The 20365-nt window shown below is 33.8% G+C and overlaps 1 protein-coding gene and 1 long non-coding RNA gene across 2 annotated transcripts in view; one reads left to right on the top strand and one right to left on the bottom strand.

Moving 5' to 3' along the window:
• Positions 1-20365, top strand: part of LOC126883695 (protein N-terminal asparagine amidohydrolase-like) — a 36405-nt gene that overhangs the window by 13423 nt on the left and 2617 nt on the right. The window contains exon 2 of the mRNA XM_050649358.1: positions 5727-5996. Within this exon, the coding sequence (XP_050505315.1) occupies positions 5727-5996 (270 nt within the window). The remainder of the gene's footprint in view (positions 1-5726; positions 5997-20365) is intronic.
• Positions 10768-19524, bottom strand: LOC126883704 (uncharacterized). The gene is made up of 2 exons (XR_007697718.1): positions 15550-19524; positions 10768-10949 (listed from the first exon to the last, which is right to left on the bottom strand). It is a non-coding gene; the product is annotated as an uncharacterized LOC126883704 (long non-coding RNA).

The raw sequence follows: 20365 nt of genomic DNA, 5'->3' as shown, positions 1-20365 counted from the left end.
TATGGCTTGGTACTTGCTAATTTGCTGATAACACCTTTTTCATTTTATTTTTTAACTCTTATAACATATTAGTGGCTAATAAGTTAATAAAACATGTTTTTTATATTCTTGTGTTACTCAACACATTATTTTGTTTTTTAAACAAGTATAGATCACAGAAAATTTTTAAGGGGTGCTGTGAGTACCCCACGTGGCAGTTGACGCCTTGGAAAGCCACGTGGCAGGTGCCGGGTTAACGATAAATAATGCAAGTAATGGATGTGGTGATTTAATCAGAAAAACATGAGGCCTCTGGTTCAGAATCTATTTCTATCATTAGCTCATCCTGGTCATCTACATTCTGCATTTCAGTGTACTGATGAGAAGTTGTGGGATTTTATTTTTCATGAGTCACCAGCTCAATCATGGATTGGTCTATGTCTAAAGGGGCATTTAGACGGGCTAGTTTTTGAAGCAATATGTTGCCGAAAATATATATTTGGTATGTTTCTGGCAACATTACAGCCGTCTAATAAAAATATCACCATTTGACTGAGCCATGTGGCCGAAATCTTACTGGTATTTGAACACTATTGCAATGCCTGATGCGTTGTCGATAAAGTCGAACTGCTGTGGAAAATTTTGCATGTTGCTCTGTATTTCTTTTTTATTTCCTGTACTCTGTTGAAATTTAATTTGGTTTTGTCAAAACATACAAAGAAAAGATGAATATGTGGTCAAATGATATCACAATAAGGTTTATTAATGCAGTACATTCAGAGTTGTGGAACTTCTCATACTTCTGGAACTATGAGACAAATGGAAGAGTAGTGCACCCTGAATAAATACATTAAACTAAAACGTTTAGTATATAATATAAATAACAATTGCTAATCTTGTTGAGATTGGTATTGCGTTTCTCATGTTTTATCTTTCTTCTCTATTCTTGGCCGTATCATATTTATTAATACATAGTTCGAAATCACTTTTTGACATTCTTGTAAAATTCTTAAACAAACAATTGTCCAGCATTATTTCCATAGTTAAATTACTCATTGTTTCGCGTTTACTTAGAAAAGTCGGATCCACATTTTCCGTTTTCATTTATCTTTTTTATGTATCGTCTTAGTACAATTAAGGACGCAGCAACTGTCAAGAGAATATTCTCGAGAACGAGAATATTCTGGCCGAGAATATTCTCTTGAGAATATTCTCTTCTTACATCTACATCACTAATCATATTATGTAATATAAAAGCACAATATAAATTAGTATTTAATGTCAAACTAACACCGCTGTCACACTAACCCTAGGTGACCCTATACATATTTTAGAAACTGTTTAATTTGTAAACACTGACATGTCTTTCCAGCAAGACCTAATCATGACTACTCCACCAGAAATTCAACCTTTGATGTCTATTTACTGATCCCTTCCACCGAGCTAGTAAAGAATTCCATAATTATATTGTTCTGAAGCTGTTTCTTATACAATTTACTATTTTATTGGGAAATAAGCCACAATTTAATTTAAAAATGAAATTTATGGATGTTTCGACTTCCACTTCAGAGGTCGTTATCGAAATACAATACTTTGTATTTTTGTTTTTTTTTTGAACATGCTGCATGTTTTGTACTCCCAATTATGATGTTAAAAATACACCTTATACACATTATGTGTAGAAAAAATGTAAGTATAGTACTTAGGTAATATGTAATTTTATGTATACCATTTACCATATTGGTAATACGTTGGTTATTTCGTTTTTCCGTATTCTTTAACCTACAAATGCACAAGTTTAAAAAAATAATTGAAGGCGCTCGTGGGAGTGCAGACAGAAGTGAAAACTTCTTATAGTATATAAATTACGAGCTCGATGCTTTTACCCCATCCTAAAAGAAGTGCTATACCTATATCATATACGATATACGCGATGCGTATGCCCTATGCTATTTATGTATACATACACATAATTTATATATGTACAAAATTTATTTCAGCGAAGTGATGACGGTCGCAAATTCAATACTTTTTCCCCATCCAAGAAGTGTACAACCTCCCTAAAGAAATTTTCAATTCAAAAATTTATTTCGTCGAAACGATAACGGTCGCTAATTTAATCATTTTCCCCATCCAAAAAGTGCACAACGTCCCTCAAGAAGTTTTCACTTCAAATATTTATTTCGTCGAAGCGAAGATAGTCGCTAATTTATTACTTTTTTACATCGAAAAAATGCACAACGTCCCTAAATAAGTTTCACTTCAAATATTTATTTCGTCGAAGCGATTCCGGCCCTAATTCAATACTTTTCCTCCATACAAAAAGTGCACAACGTCCCTAAAAAAGTTTTCACTTAAAAAATTTATTTCGTCGAAGCGATGACGGTCGCTAATTTAATAATTTTTCCTTATCCAAAAGCGCACAACGACCCTCAAAAAGTTTTCACTTCAAAAATTTATTTCGTCGAAGCGATGAAGGTTCGCTAATATAATATTTTCCCCATCCAAAAAGTGCACAACGCCCCTCAATAACGTTCCACTTCAAAAATTGATTTCATCGAAGCGATGACGGTCGCTAATTCAATACTTTTGTCCATCGAAAAAGTGAACAACGTCCCTAAAGAACTTTCACTTCAAATATTTATTTCGTCAAAGCGATGGATGACAGTTCCTAATTCAATACTTTTCCCCCATCCAAAATGTGCACAACGTTCCTAAAGAAGTTTCACTTCAAATATTTATTTCGTCGAAGCGATGACGGTCCCTAATTTAGTAAGTTATCCCCATCCAAAAAGTGCGCAACGTCCCTAAAGAAATTTTTGACTTTAAAAATTTATTTCGTCGAAGCGATAAAGGTCGCTAATTTAATATTTTTCCCCATCCAAAAAGTGCACAACGTCCCTCAAGACGTTTCCACTTAAAAAAATTGATTTCATCGAAACGACGACGATCGCTAATTTAATACTTTTTTCCGTAGAAAAAGTGCACAACGTCCCTAAAGAGGTTTCACTTCAAATATTTATTTCGTCGAAGCGCTGACGGTCCCTAATTCAACACTTTTCCCCCATCCAAAAAGAGTACAACGTCCCTAAAGTTTTCACTTCAAATGTTTATTTCATCGAAGCGATGACGGTCGCTTATTTATTACTTTCTCCCCATCCAAATTTAATAATTTTTCCCCATCCAAATTTAATAATTTTTCCCCATCCAAAAAGTGCACAACGTCCCTAAAGAAGTTTTCACTTCAAAAATTTATTTCGCCGAAGCGATGACAGTCGCTAATTCAATACTTCTTCCCCATCTAAAAAGTGCACAACGTCCCCAAAAAAAATTTTCACTTTAAAAATTTATTTTGCCGGAGCGATGACGGTCGCGATGACGTTCGCTAATTCAATACTTTTTCCCTATCTAAAAAGTGCACAACGTCCCTAAAGAAATTTTCACTTTAAAAATTTATTTCGTCGAAACAATGACGGTCGCTAATTTAATACTGTTTCCCCATCCAAAAAGTGCACAACGACCCTCAAGAAGTTTTTACTTCAAAAATTTATTTCTTCTAGGCGATGTCGGTCGCAATGACGGTCGCCAATTTAATACTTTTTCCCATCCAAAAAGTGCACAACGTCCCTAAAGAAGTTTTAACTTCAATACATATACGTACAAAATTTATTTCGCCGAAGAGATGACGGTCGCGATGACGGTCGCGAAATAAATTCTTTTTCCGTATCGAAAAAAAGGTTTTACATTTATTTTAAATTTAAATACTTCTATACAATTTATGTATAGATACACATAATATAGATATGTACAAAATTTATTTCGTCGAAGAGATGACGGTCGCGAAATAAATCTTTTTTTATATACAATTTATATATACATACTAATATATATATATACAGAACTGGATTCGAAATCCGATGTATTTATCGACCGTGCAAGTATATTCTATAACACTATAAAACAGTGTTGAAATTATCGGGAAATGCGGTCTGTGGCTTAGATTGAAACTACATTTAATTCTATTGAATTCGATATTTCGATGAGTATTTATTAATTTTTCATCTTCATCAGGAACAAACTACAAAATTAACTAACAGTTAGGTACAAACATAATATTACAATGATATAACTTACGAATTGTTGTAGGTATGTTATATAAAGCAATTTAACTTAAAGCTATGCATGTCGTTTCACGAGAACGTCGAGGGCGGCACTGAATCAGGTATCTTTTCTCACATGTGTTAAGGGCCAAAAGTTCCAATATCGAGCCATCTGTTTAATATTCTGCTATTTTTAGAATTTTAAAACATTATGTGTAGAAAAAATGTAAGTATAGTACTTAGGTAATATGTAATTTTATGTATACCATTTACCATATTGGTAATACGTTGGTTATTTCGTTTTTCCGTATTCTTTAACCTACAAATGCACAAGTTTAAAAAAATAATTGAAGGCGCTCGTAGGAGTGCAGACAGAAGTGAAAACTTCTTATAGTATATAAATTACGAGCTCGATGCTTTTACCCCATCCTAAAAGAAGTGCTATACCTATATCATATACGATATACGCGATGCGTATGCCCTATGCTATTTATGTATACATACACATAATTTATATATGTACAAAATTTATTTCAGCGAAGAGATGACGGTCGCAAATTCAATACATTTTCCACATCCATATATATATATATATATATATATATATATATATATAGCATAAGTGATGACGGTCGCAATGACGGTCGCGATGACGGTCGCGAATTCAATGCTTTTTCCACTACCCAAAAATCGCACAACGTCCCTAAAGAAGTTTTCACTTCAAAAATTAAGAAATTTAAGGCATTAAGATTTTATTTCTTACATTAAGCACATTTAAGAAAATTATAAATAAAAAACAATTTGCTTACACTTAAACATATATTGGTATGCGAAATAAAAAGTTGTACCTAGGCTGCAATTCAAAAAAATGTGCTAGGCACTTGGTTACTAACATCTTGTCGGTAGTTTGGTAGGGATGTCTGTAGAGCTGATCCCGACAAGAATGGTCAGAGAGTTCCATCGTGTCAGGTGGTCAGGTCAGAACGTGTGTAAGCGCTTTATGTATGCATGTTATACAGTTTGGAAATTACTAGTTTTAACAGGTTGACTGCCAGGCGGTCATATACAACCGACAGTTTAATAAGTAGTTCATGCCACAGCGGTCGTATACGACCGATTTGATACAGTCTGTGATATGGTTCCTGTTTTGCCATAGGTCGTATAGAGAAGCGGCTTTATTGCAGAATTCGACCGATGTGGCATACAGTCGTCGCATATACATATCAGTTTTCATTTTGGCAGATTAGGCGAGACTGAAATGATATCGAAATTTTGACATGTCTTTATTTTGAGTAAAGAATATAAAAATGTAAAAAATATTAATTATTCCAAACTAAATGACATACAAAAGTTAAATAAGAACATGAAAGAAATTAAAAATTATCAGTTATTTGGAATGTTTCTTAAAAGAATCTAAACAATGGTGTGGTTGACCTTCACAAGTGTCACAGTAAGTTACTATTTTTTTGACCCGATTTTTTGTTACGTTTTCCCGAATCTTCTCTTCATAACAACGGGAGTATTTCAGTTGTTTGCCAGATGCATTTTTTTTAACTTGGCACCATGGACTTTTTTAAATATTTTTTTGTGGCAGTCAACCTGTTAAAAAATCAGACATAAATTGATACAAACAATATTATTTTATAGGAACACATGAGGCTGCATCAGCCATGGTTGAAAAAATTCAAGAACTGGCTGTGGGTTATTCAGGTGGTAGAATTGAATTACAGTTAGTTGGAGGATTTTCAGATAGGCTGGGTTATTCGGAAGAACTTTTTTACAACATTATGGATGCCTTTCATAAACAGCTGGTTGAAATTGATTTAACGTTAGCTTGCATTGGACAATTAAACACAACAATTGTTAATGGAATACCAGCCCCTATTATATACGGAGTAGGGGTTAACATGAGAACAAGTAAGTTGTTTTGTTATTAACTACTATGTATTTTACTACTGTGCATATCTATTTCATGTTTTTGCAATTACATTTGAGTTTATCTGTAAGTATACTGTATTTTATTATTTTTTACCATATTCTCCGGTTAACCCGGATTTTCGTAAACCCGGATTTTCGTAAACCCGGATTGGACGCGGTCCCGATTAATCCGACTTATCGAGGTTCCACTGTACACCGTTCTTAGGCGTCAACGCCCTTCGGTAGGGATCTATGGAGGAGTATCACCAAGCCGCAAGCCCTTATCCCTTGCCGTACCGCTCCTCCATAGGCCGATCAGACACTAGTTTATTTCAGACCAAGTCTATTAATATTATTTTTAATTTTATTAAATTAAAACTTTCGCTTGTTGTAATATAAACATAAGCATATGCCGCCACTGCACCCGTATTGCTTTGTTTGGCTTTAATTCGATACTCTAGCAGTCGGGTTTGTTTTGATTCATTCCAAGAAGGTCATCTATACCCTCTCTGATGAAAGCTAACTCTAACTATTATTTATTGCTAACGTACTTTACAATTTCAAATGGTTCTGCTCTTTACACTAGAATATGCTCAATCAACCAATCTGATCAAACTAGGATAAAAACACAGTGGAACGGCGAGTCAAGGGTCAAGCAGTGAGTATAGCTCTGCTTCATTAAATCAGCCCAACCTGGTCCGATTCTAATTTACTCTCCTTTAATGTAGATAAAATAGTAGCATTATCCTATAAGGAGCTCTTCAACCCTTACCTCTTAATAACAGCCAGATCAGTACCGTTGATTCTGTAAAATTTCTTGGTAATTTTCAGATAGCAACCTTAAATGGTCCCTTCATATCGATGTGTTAAGTAAGAAACTATCCTCAGCTTGCTATGCAATAAGATCTGTTTCGAATGAACTCAATTTAGCCCCTTCCACAAAATAACATATTTTTCTTTGTTCGAGTCGCATCTTCAATATGGTCTTCCTTTCTTTAAATTACAAAAAAGAGCAATAAGATATCTGTTTGTCTTTCTATGCCTATAAACGCAAAATATGCTTTTCCTCTTCCGAGTTTCGTTTTCTCAATGATCTGTTTAATAGTGAAGATATGATCTTGCACACTTATTCCTTTTCTAAAGCCACTTAGAGATTCTGCTAATGTTGGATCGATTATCTTTCTCAGCTTTTCTTGTAATATTTGTTCGTACAATTTTATTGCCGAGCTTAAGGCCAGATATACTTACGTTTGTGACACAACGTGGGTTATCAAATAAATAAAACTTAAAATTTTGGTACAGAATTACATTTTGGTACAGTTACATTTGAAGCAGCTTAATGAATTCTTTTAACCTTCGGATGACTAAGGATGGTAAATTTTGACCCCAATGCATGTTTTTATTTAATAAATTCAGAAATATTTTCAATTTTAAACTCATTATTTTTTATTCAACTTTAATATCATTCTAGATCCTCTCATATTTTGTAATAAAAAAAATTCCCTATATTTTACGAAAAAAAATTTTTTTTGATTTGGGGTCAAAGACACGAACTCCTTTGGCCTTTCATGTTTCAATTTTATATTAAGTAAATACTGTCTATTATGTGGATTTGTATGTAAGAAACATCACAATATTGAAAAAAGTTGTTTGTTAAAAGTATGGCGACGTAAATTAGTGTATATTTTAAAATTTCTTTAGTTCTAAGATCAGAATGATGATTACTGTTTTTGTTCAGTTGTAATTAAAAATATGTTTTACTAATGTTTATTTATCATTTATTGATACAATAGTAACATTTATATTACGAATACACTATTTTATTTCTTAAAACAACTTAATTTTTTGTCAATTGTCATTTTTGACTTATGGTCATTTTTGATCCCCTTGGTCATCCGTGTAACAAAAAAAGGTTGGTCATCGGAAGGTTAATATCATTAGCGATATAAAAATAAAACAAAAATTTTATTTTTTAATTCAGTTGCAATGCGAAGGCAAAACAATCTTACTTTTCAATTAGAATACGGAGCGCAGTCCAGTCCTCTGAATCGCGATTTTCGGCTCTTATTGGAGCCTCATCGGAGAGAACGCAGGCTTGTTCTCTCCGATGTTGCTCTAATAAGAGCCGAAAATCGCGATTCAGAGGACTGGACTGCGCTCCGTATTCTAATTGAAAAGTAAGATTGTTTTGCCTTCGCATTGCAACTGAATTAAAAATAAAATTTTTATTTTATTTTTATATTGGTCTTTACTCCTTCTAGTAACTAGGTCCATTTTCTGTTGGAATTTACCAGCTGAACAGACGGGGTCGTGAATTGTAAGTTTTTTGAATTCCCTCTTGTCTTCTTCGCTTCAGCATCCATTTGGCTTGCAAATTTTAGAAGCCTTGGAGGTGTTACCAAGGAAATGGACCAATAAGTTTTCAATTTAAAAATCTTTTAGTAATATTTTAATAAAAATGTATACCATTTTTATTCAGTTGCAATGCGAAGGCAAAACAATCTTACTTTTCAATTAGAATACGGAGTGCAGTCCAGTCCCTTGAATCGCGATTTTCGGCTCTTATTGGAGCCTTCATCGGAAAGAACGTAGGCACTGTTCTCCATATTTTAACTGATTCGTATCGAGAGGTTTTCCCACCCATTGCAACTGAAGTGATGATAGTTGCAATGGGTGGGAAAACCTCTCGATACGAATAAGTTAAAATATGGAGAACAGTGCCTACGTTCTTTCCGATGAAGGCTCCAATAAGAGCCGAAAATCGCGATTCAAGGGACTGGACTGCACTCCGTATTCTAATTAAAAAGTAAGATTGTTTTGCCTTCGCATTGCAACTGAATAAAAATGGTATACATTTTTATTTTATAGTCGTATTACTCCGTAGAGTAACTAGGTGCATTTTTCCGTTGGAACTTTACCAGCTGCAGACGGGGGATGTGAATTGCATAGTGTAGGATTCCTTCCCTCTCGTCTTCACTGCAGCATCCATTTGACTTGCAAATTGTAGAAGTCTTGGAGGTGTCACCAGGAAAGTGTACCAATAAGTTTTCAATTTAAAAATCTTTTAGTAATATTTTTAATATTTTCAATATTAATAATTTACTATTAGGATTGAAAACTACTTCGTCTTCGTCTAATATTTTAATATTTTCTAAATATTATTAATAATGCTATTAGGATCGAAAACTTCATCTTTTTATCATTAGCGATATTAAATACATATTTGTTATAATATAAATATTTGAAAATAAAATAAAATATTAATGGCAAAATAAAATACACTTACCACAGAATTTCAAACTCCAGTATAAAATTAGTTGTGGCAACAACGGTTTGTTTAATATACATAATTATGTTATAATATTATAACATATTATTTAACATGTTATAACATGTTATAATAACATTATAACATATTATATTAATGTATAAATAACTTCTAAATGCAAAAACAGAACAGAAAAACAGCAAAAATCCAGCAAGCTGACAGTGGCAAGTAAACAAACCAGAAACGTCACAAATTATACTTAAAATTTGAAAACGTTCCCAAGCGTCTTTTTTGTACCTATACCTTTTCGATGTACTGAGTGTAGAGCGTTTATAAAAATAACACGGAGTGTAGAGCGTTTATAAAAATAACACGTGTCTTTACTTAATAACAAGCGGTATCTAGTTTGTCTTTAGTTTCATGCGTGGGAGACAATGATGCTAGATAAAAAAGTATGTGTTTTATCTCGCCAGGTATTAATGACTCACGGGTAAAGAAACCTGGACTCAAATGTAGCTAATAATTTTATATTGTGTCCTATATACACAAACAAAACCGTGGTATTATAAAAAGTACTTTTTTATAAAAGTGTAATTTTTTAAATATTGTTGCACTATTACTTATATGTCAAATATCACCACACCTCACATCCAATTCGCGATTAAAAACAAAGTATCTGACCTCTGGTGGAATAAATTTAAACTACTATAAGTGGTATAAACAAACCAGAAAATTGTTAATTTGAATTGAATTTGGTCACTATTAAGAAATTTTTAGTAAATTTCAGCATTATGAGTAGGTACCCTAATAATACAAAACATTCCAGGAATGTTCCTAGAAGGTACTCACAGGACATTGAAAACATTCCTGGAATGTCCCCAAATGCACACGAATGTCCCTGGAAAGTCCCAGGAAAGTGTTGTGTCATCATTTTAAATATTCTTAGAATGTTCTGTTGGAACATTCCATGAATGTCTACGAATGTTCTTTGGACATTCACAGTACATGTTTTAGACTGAATGTCTTGTTGGAACATTCCATGAATGTTCTTTGGACATTCACAGTATATTTTTTAGACTGAATGTTTTGTTGGAACATTCCATGAATGTTCTTTGGACATTCACAGTATATTTTTTAGACTGAATGTCTTGTTGGAACATTCCACGAATGTCTACGAACATTCTTTGAACATTCATGGTATATTTTTTAGACATTCTCTGAAATATATCGTCAGTTATGTGACAATACCTCCTATATGTTTTTTCATGAGGTGTGCAGGAGACGAAAAACATTTTTAAGGTCACCTGTTTTCATACGTAAGTTCTGACTTGTTTTGTAGTAAATAGATAATTGAATTTACTGCAAAACAAGTCAAAAAATATATGAAAACAGGAGGTGGCCCAAACAAGTTTTAGTCTATCTTACAAATCTCATGAAAAAACAGATAGGAGGTATTGTCACATCACTGACGATGTGTGGTCATAACAAATAATACATCCTTGATAAATATAAACATTTTTATTGCAAAAAATCTTTTCATACATTTTTTTAATGTAATTTACTGACATTCCTAAATATTATAAAAAAATGTGTCACATTTGCTTTGTAAACCTTTCTTTTGCTTTTCATAGCCACATATTCCATTTCCTTCCTGGTTTTTTGTAGACCACTTCTCTCGGCTGATTCTAAAAGAAAATAAAATAAAAGGTAATTTTTCTATCCTTTACAATTAACAATCAGAAGAAATATTATTTACAGGTAATAATAATAATATCAATAAATAATAAAAAAATAAATATTAAATTAATATTTAATAAATAAAATAATAATAATGAACATTTTGTATTTTGACAACGACGTCGGATGTGGTAGTAGAAACCTAAATAAAATTATTGTTTCAAGTAAATTGTGGCTTATTTCCCCATTAGAATAGTTAATTACAAAAAAGCCACAAAGAAATAGCTTTTTCACAAACAAATAAGTATTTAGTATTCATCCAGATTTAGCCATACGGCTCACACTCCCTCTAAGGGGAAAATTGACTCATCCCAGATACCTACGGTATCAAAAGGATTGAGCTCTGGTGGGACTCTTTCCGTGTTGTCGAGCCCTAGGTGACTTGGTATGCAGGTGTATCTCCCAAAAATTTTCGTACACATCTGGCCGTTGCGAGTAGTACAGCTTTCTGCATGGTCTTGTAAAGATGTTCATTTAGACCCAGCCTTTTTATGCTTTCGAGGAGGTTCTTCGGAATGACTCCAGTAGTAGACATAACAATAGGTATCGTCTGGGTACTTTGCATTCTCCATTGCCTTCGTATTTGAATTTCTAGATCTCTGTACTTGGCGATCTTTTCAGTGAATTTACTACGTAGATTATTGTTGTTAGGTATCGCCACATCAATTAGTGTTGTTTGTCTTGTTAATTTATTAACTAGTACGAGATCTGGTCTATTATGTGCCACTGTTTGGTCTGTGAGCACAGTGCGGTCCCAGTATAGCTTGTAGTTGCCATCCTCAAGCATACTCTCAGGGACGTATTGATAATACGGGAGATGGTCCGTTTGGAGAAGTCCCAGCTTGACAGCTATCTCTTGATGAAGGATTTTTCCCACTGCGTCATGCCGTTCCTTGTATTCAGTTGCAGCAAATGCCTGGCAGCCCCCTGTAAGATGTTGGATGGTTTCTTGGGCTTGACATCCATATCGGCATCTGTCGTTTTGAACCTGAGGGTCTTTGATGATATATTTCAGGTAGTTTCTGGTTAGTATAACCTGATCCTGAATGGCCAGTAATGAACCCTCCGTTTCAGGGAACATCTTTCCTGATGTCAACCAGTAGTTCGACGCTATATTGTCGACATAATCTTGGCTGACCTCATTGGGATGTCGCCCGTGCAAAGGTTTACCCATCCAGGCGCGCACTTTTTCGTCCTTAGTAAGGTGGTTTATGCGCAGTTCTGCTTCCCTCAGTTTGATCGGTGTTGTGTCATCTACTGTGCAGATAGCGCGATGTAGAGTAGATGTCTCAGCCTGCATCTGAAAATAAGTTCTTAAATTAGCAATTTGTTCATCTAATTGCTCACCTATATCCATAAGTCCTCTTCCTCCTAAATACCGGGGTAATGTCGTTCGTTCTACTGCACTTTTAGGGTGGTGTTTTTGTGCTTTTGTGAGGTGTGTTCGTACTTTTCGCTGAAGATTTTCTATATCCGTTTTTGTCCACTTAACAATACCAAATGAATAGCTAAGCGCGGAACAAGCGTAGGTGTTTAGTGCCTTAAACAAATTTTTACTGTTAAGCTGTGAACGAAGCAGCTGTTTTACCCTTCTTATAAACTCAGTAGTTATCTCAGTTTTCATTTGCTTATGGTCAATTTTCCGCGCCTGCTTTACTCCAAGATATTTGTACATATCGTTGTCGCCCATGGCCTCGATGTTCTGGCCATTTTGCATATCGAATCCACCGGGCTGTACCTTTCCTCTGACTATATTCAAAACACGGCACTTGTCTAGACCGAACTGCATACTAATATCATTAGAAAATGTTTCTACAGTTTTTAGCATCTCTTCTAGGTGTTCTCGAGTGGAAGCCATTAATTTCAAATCATCCATATACAACAGATGATTGAGCTTCGCTACCACAGTATTATTGCTTTTAATGCTAAAACCTGAGTCAGTGGAGTTTAATAGCTGGGAAAGGGGGTTCAAAGCTAAACAGAACCACAATGGACTCAACGAGTCTCCTTGAAATAGGCCCCGGTTGATTGCGATATTTTCGGTTTCGATATTGTTTTCACCAGGTATTTGGAGGTGAATTTTAATCTTCCAATCTCTCATTATATGCCTTAAAAAGGTCACTATGTTATCATCTACTTTGTATATTTTCAATATATCTATTAGCCATTCATGCGGTACTGAATCAAAGGCCTTTTTATAGTCAATAAAAGCAGTAAAAAGGTTCCTTTTTTAGTGAATGCCTGGTTAGAAATGACTGAGTCGATGATAAGCTGTTCTTTGCAACCCATGGAACCCTTAGCGCATCCTTTCTGTTAAGGTTCTATGATATTGTTTAGAGCACAGTGTTGGTAGATACGCCGGGTTACACAGGATGTGACCAATTTATACAAAGTTGGAAGACAAGTAATTGGGCGGTACTTGGATGGATCTTGGGTGTTATTGTGATCCTTGGGTATTAAATAAGTAGTTCCCTGAGTTAGAAATGATGGTAATTCCTGCGGATTAGAAATAACATGATTAATTAATGTTGATAAGCACTCATGAATACTCCAAAACTTTTTAAGCCAGAAGTTCTGAACTCCGTCTGGTCCAGGAGATTTCCAGTTATGAAGCTCTTTGATGACATTTGAGACTTCTTCAGTCGTGAATGGTTCGTAGTTAGCAGTGACGTAGTGGTGACAGTTGTGCGTCGTATCTTCCATCCAGCCAGCATTGTGGTTAAAAGCAGCTGGTGTGGAAAGTTGATTTCCCCAAAACTCATGAATTTCTTCTTGGCTTGGGTAAGACTTGTAGACACTTTCTACGGTGGAATTGAGTTTTCTGTAGAAGGCCTTCTCAGAGTTCTCAAAAAGTGCATTGTCACATTTTCGGTTGTTTAGTATTCATTATATTTATTGTTTTTATTATTTACTTTAATGGCCGACTGGTATATTATTTGACAAATAATAACATTATTTCGAAGTCTGTTAAGTACGATATAACGCTCTAGGGCGTTATTTTGAAAAATAATGCCCTTGGGCATTAAATTTAAATAACGACTTAGATACTGTCAAGTTGACAAATATCAACCTAAGTAAAACTATGGTTACCACAATTACGTTACTACTGTTACTGGTAAATGTACTTATTTAAAAACTAATTAATTCAAAATTCATTCAAATTTTTCGCATTTAAAGAATAATTTAGTCAGACATTAAACGTTGAAGGCACCACAGGTATTATAATAATAACGCTTTCGGTCAACGTATATCCCTCAGGCCGAAGGCCCTTGTTTAATACACCATTGACCTCAAGCGTTATTATCCTTATAATACCCTTGGTACCTTAATAACTATAACATAAGATTATAACTTAATTCTTGTTTTCTATTTCTGATGTTTTTATTTATTTACATTGAATATTAATCTGTTTTTCTGAAGCTATTTTCTTGTGGCATTTTTATAATCAAGTATATTCAAATGGGAAATAAGCCACAATTTTACCTAAAAATGATTTTATTAACGTTTCGACGCCCAAGTCGGGTGTCGTTGTCAAAATACAAAATAATATTAAATAAACAAAAATGTTGTTGCTTAGTAAAAAATTCTTCTAATAATTTATTTAATCTGACTCATTTATATCGGCAATTCAGACACGTATTATACATTTTAAAGTCGTCCCAGGAACGCAACTCATCAATATTGGCAATATCATTTTTAAAGTCGTCTACTTTAAAATGTATAATACGTGTCTGAATTGCCGATATAAATGAGTCAGATTAAATAAATTATTAGAAGAATTTTTTACTAAGCAACAACATTTTTGTTTATTTAATATTATTTTGTATTTTGACAACGACACCCGACTTGGGCGTCGAAACGTTAATAAAATCATTTTTAGGTAAAATTGTGGCTTATTTCCCATTTGAATAAACTTGATTAATCTGTTTTGTTGTATAATCTACTTCGCAATAATTATGTGATATATTTAACTTAAAATGAATTCAAAAATTTTTTGTAATTGGGCAACAATGTCAACTTAGATCTCTGATGTAGATATTAGAGAGATTTTGCACCTCTTAAAATAACCGCTGATTTTGGCTCCGCTATGGTTAACTTTATTAAGCATAACGATTATGGCAACGTTAAAAAGCAGAGTTTTTGCAGCCTGTCAAGTAGGTTTTTTGTGTCATCGTTATCGTTATTTAAACGTAACCTCACTTCACAACGTTATTGTAATTTTAAGCATATACTTGAACAGTTTTTGATATTTTAATTTATAAGTCATCAAAATTAGAATCTATGTAAATGTAATTTTACTGATTTTTTACATTCTGGCAACAAAGCAATTTAACCATTACTATAATGATAACGATAAGCACTACTTTAAACCTCCGTAAATTACGGAATCCCTTATGTTTCATAACGGATCATATATTCGTTACTGCGCAGACATAGTATAACGATAACCATAACGGAATTGCAAAATAAGAGGTGCAAAATCTCTAATGAATTGCAACAGTATCTATATTGTACGGACTGTATTATTAATTAGGTTAAGCATATTACCTGTGTGACATAAGCTATTGGAACAGCACAGTCTCTCAAACGAACAGATGAAAGTGAAGTTCTGTCAATATCTTTTTCTAAAAAATGTTTTGAACATACTCCTCTATTAACAAATCAGATCTATACTTCATGCCTTCTTCGCAGGATCTTCTGGAAAGCTAAAAATACAAAATATATGCATTACTAATAGCCGACAGCTGGAAAGAACTGAAGGTGATGATCGATGAGCTTCATAGAGAATCCTTAAAAAAAGGACTAAAAATGAACTTGAGCAAAACTAAGCTAATGTCTAACAAAGATGATCAACCAACGATAACCATCCAAGGAACAAAAGTGGAACATGTAAAAGAATATATATATCTAGGTCAGAATATCAAGGTAAACAAAGAAAATCAAACTACCGAAATAAGCAGACGAGTAAGAATGGGATGGGCTGCATTCGGAAAACTCTCATATATACTAAAAGACAAAAAGATACCACAATACCTTCGAACCAAAGTGTTCGATTCTTGTATCCTTCCCGTTCTCACTTACGGAGCTCAAACCTGGACATTCACAAAAATGAACATGGACAAGATTAGAAAAACTCAAAAGAGCCATGGAACGACAGATGCTTGGTATCTCACTAATAGATCGGCAAACAAACGAAGCAACCCGAAACAAAACAAAAGTAAGGGATGCCGTGGAACAAGCGGCTAAATTAAAATGGAAATGGGCTGGACACAACGAACGTCTCGAAAATGGTAGATGGAGCAAGGAAGTTGGAAACTGGCGACCGTACGAAGCGAAGAGACCAAGAGGAAGACCTCAAATGCGCTGGAGCGATGACATCAGAAGAGTCGCAGGACCAATGTGGAAACGCCTCACACACAACAGAGATGAATGGCGAGAAATGGGAGAGGCCTTTATTCGACATTTCGAATAGAAAAAAGGCTTAAAAAAAAAAAGCATTATTAACAAATTTTAGTTTTAAATAAAAGATATGATAACGAACTCACAAAATATTATAAAACAGCTTAGAAATTGTTTATTAGTATAGTCGTTCCCCAAACTCAGACACAACTGGCTAGTGATTTTAGTAGGTAATTTTTTGTTTTTGGCCAATTTTGCCAAAATTACTAACTATTTAGTAATTATTAACTATTTAGTTATTATTTTTTTGCCAATTTTACGAAATTGGCAAAATTATTTACTAAAATCACTAGCCAGTTGTGTCTGAGACTCAGTAGTACTGAGACTGAGTTTAGCGAACCGACTATAATATTCTATGTATTCATTAGTTGGTACTACATATTATAGTGTGTGGTCTACCATCCTGTTTATAAACGCATACATTAGCAAAAGAGCAAACAGAAGAATTATTTTAATTTTACAAATAATCCTTTTGTTATTATCTCTATTTACTATTTTAGTTAGGAATAAGCGAAGTTTGTAGTTTGTGGCTTATTCACAATTATTAAAATAATAAATGGATATGACCAATTATCAGTAAGTGAAACAGAATTCATTGGTATAAATTTCATATCTGTAATCCGTCTACCCGTAAAGAAAACCAGAACCAACAGTATTAATTTATTTTCTGAAATACAGGGCATGCCTTTGTTTACATAATATTTGCATACCAACCTTTGAAACATTATTCCTGAAGATCTACATTTGCTGCTCCAACTGCGTTGAGGACAGGACAGACACATTTTATGCAATATGTTAATAATACTTTAAAAGTATCCGAATTAAAAAAAATATTCTTAAAAAGCACAAATAAAACAAACAACGATCACGCCACGCACGACAACGCCGGGCAAGGTGGCCAAGATGCCAAGATTGCCGAAGTGAGGTCGTTCGTTGGTCGTTTTTAGTCACGTGATGCCATCGTGATGCCCTCTCTAAGCGCCATGCACAAATAAAAAATGAACGCAAAAGAAATAAATATAAATGCCTCTCTTCGGTTTTGTAATAATTTTTATTACATTTGTATGTTTACCTATATATTGTATAAAATGTTAATTGAACTTAGGAAACTCTTTAAGTTTTTACATTTGACATATTGCACTGTAGGCCTAAAATGTCACTTAGTTTGTTTGGTATGTTATAAGTAATGTTATATCTGATACACATATTTATTATTTGGCAACTTAAAATATAGGAACATTGGTAGTATGTTCACAGAATGTCTTATTTTAACATTCCAGGAATAATTTAAACAGATGTTTACCGAATGTTCCCTAAATGTCCAGGACATTCAAATATTGATAGAACTTTGGTAGTACATTCCTGGAATGTTTTGTGTTGTTAGGGTACATTAAAATATTTTAAATCAAATCGGTATTGTTTTTTTTTTCTCAATTGAATGTTTGTTTATACCATTTATATCGACCATTTTCCTGCATTCGACCTACCCTCTATATTCAGTTTTAATCGCGAATATGGTCTAGTGCAGGGGTGGACAAAGTGCGGCCCGTGGGCCGCATGCGGCACTTTAGACATTTTTTTGCGGCCCGCAAAAAAAAAGTGAATTATTTTCATTTAAAGATTGTTTTTAATTATTGCTTATATTAATAATTAAATATAGATAATACAGCTATTAACACTTTCGCAGCGGGTGATTTTTGCGCAAATTTTCAAAATAACGCGGTCAGTTCTTTGGGTTTCCGGCACAGTTTTGTCAGCTCTCTCAATGAAATCCATGAAATTTCAACAAATGGAAACGATATTCTTGAAGTAGTTAGAAACTGTTTGGAAATTTTTAAACTAACTCGTAACCACCTAGTAAGTGTAACACCTGATGGAGCACCAAAAAGAGGAGCAAATATTGTAAACTTAAAGATTACGTTCATGAACAATCTCCAGAACATGATTTATTATTTTGTCACTGCATAATCCATCAGCAGGTTTTGTGCAACTACGTTTTGCAAGTAGACATCGTCATTTTAATTATTACTAATATTTTTGGTTTAATTAGTTCAAGAGGAATAAATCATCGTGCATTCATAGCATTTTTGGAAGAGTTGTAGAAACAGAACATACTGATGTCTTATACCACAATCATATTCAATGGTTAAGTTTAGAAAAGGTTCTTAAAATATGCTGTCAATTAGGGGAGGAAATTGCTTTATTTTTAGAAATGAAAAACAGCGACAAATTTGCTAAGTTTATAAGTTTTGAACGCAAAATGACACTTTTAAAATGAAACTCAAACTATTCATTGATCATACAAAAAAGCAAGAATTCGTTCAATTATTTCCCTCATTAAAATTATTAAATAATGTACCATAAAATAAGTTTAAAATTTATGAATACTTTGTAATTTGCTGACGGAATTTGAAAATTGTTTTAAAGATTTTGAAGATATATTTTTCATTACCACTACTAAGAAATCATTTTTTAGTTCAAATTGATTTGGTACCAGTTTACATTCAACCAGAAAATAAACCACGATTTAAGTTTAAAATTAAATTTTTGGCGTTTCGATTTCCATTTTGGAAATCGTTATAAAAATAAAAACATACAAAACGATTCAAAAACATATTTAGGTGTTCATCACTTTACGATTTGACAGACAAAAAAGAAATTGAAAATAAAAGTTGTCAAAACTTTAAACGCGTTTTTCTCAAAACCTCTTTTTCAAAGGCGGTGGACATTACAACTCGAAAGCCTTTTGATAGATCCACCTGAAATTTTTTATAGATTTTCTTAGACGTGAGGTAATGCTGTCGAGATATTTTTTCTTTAACAATAATAAATAAGTTTGTTTTGCGCCCTTTTTTTACAAAAAAGAAGTGATATCAAAAACTCAAAAATAATTTTAAAAAAACGATAGCGTTACCTCAATAAACTCATAAGGTAATAAAATATTTTTGAATTTTTTGTTACTGTCTACTGCAAAATCCTTTTTTGGAGGTGTCTGTAAAAATTTGCCACCGTTGACTCATTTTTCAATATTTGGTCTTGAAATTTTTTTGAATATTCTTTGAATTATACCGAATATGTTTATTTAATTTAAAAATAAATTAGAAAAATGTGCTTGAAATGTTGATTTCAAACCATATCCTCCCCCCCCCCCATGCTTTAAACAAAATAAGTAGAGTTAAAAATTCGAACATGTTAAAATATTGCGGCCCTCGGTAATAGACCAAAAACATTTTGTGGCCCTTACTAAAAAAAGTTTGCCCACCCCTGGTCTAGTGGCTTAGTGGCTAGGATACCTTTTTTTTTGGAATGAGGTGGAAAGATTCGTAAATCGACTAGGGAAGATGTCCCTAGTACTGTTGGATTCAACCAAACCAGAGACATACGCCGACGGCACGGTGTCAGAACTAAGTGACAGAGGGCCCCCTTCGGACATCCCTGCCAGGTCACCTACCAACTAAAACCACCCCCTCTTCTACCCGAGGTATCCCTGGACGAGTTCATTAGCGAACGAAACATGGGGATACCCCGTGCAGACCGGATTAAAGGTGTCCTTAGAGCTATTTATTATATCTACAACACTTACCTAATAGCGGTGAGCGTGTAGGGAAAAGATCTAGTTCCCAAGCGAAGGAACTTGGAGACATTGAGAAAAAAAAAGAGGAGGTAACTCGATACATTTTTATACAATAAAGAAGAAAGAAGGAAGAAAGAAATAAAGTTTTTTTTTATTTTTTTTTTACAGTTGACCGCTATGTAGGTGGTAGACTCCCTCACCCAGCTTGTTCTACTCTTTCCATTATAGACTTTCTTTTCATGATGCTTGTTATATGGTCGATTATACACTCGAAATTCTCTTTGCTGGTCATTGCAATCTGCATGATGTTGTTGGGCGAGATAGCGCCAA

The sequence above is a fragment of the Diabrotica virgifera genome, chromosome 1 (genome assembly GCF_917563875.1).
Source record: "Diabrotica virgifera virgifera chromosome 1, PGI_DIABVI_V3a".
NCBI lineage: Eukaryota > Metazoa > Arthropoda > Insecta > Coleoptera > Chrysomelidae > Diabrotica > Diabrotica virgifera.
This window is presented reverse-complemented; position numbering and strand designations above follow the sequence as displayed.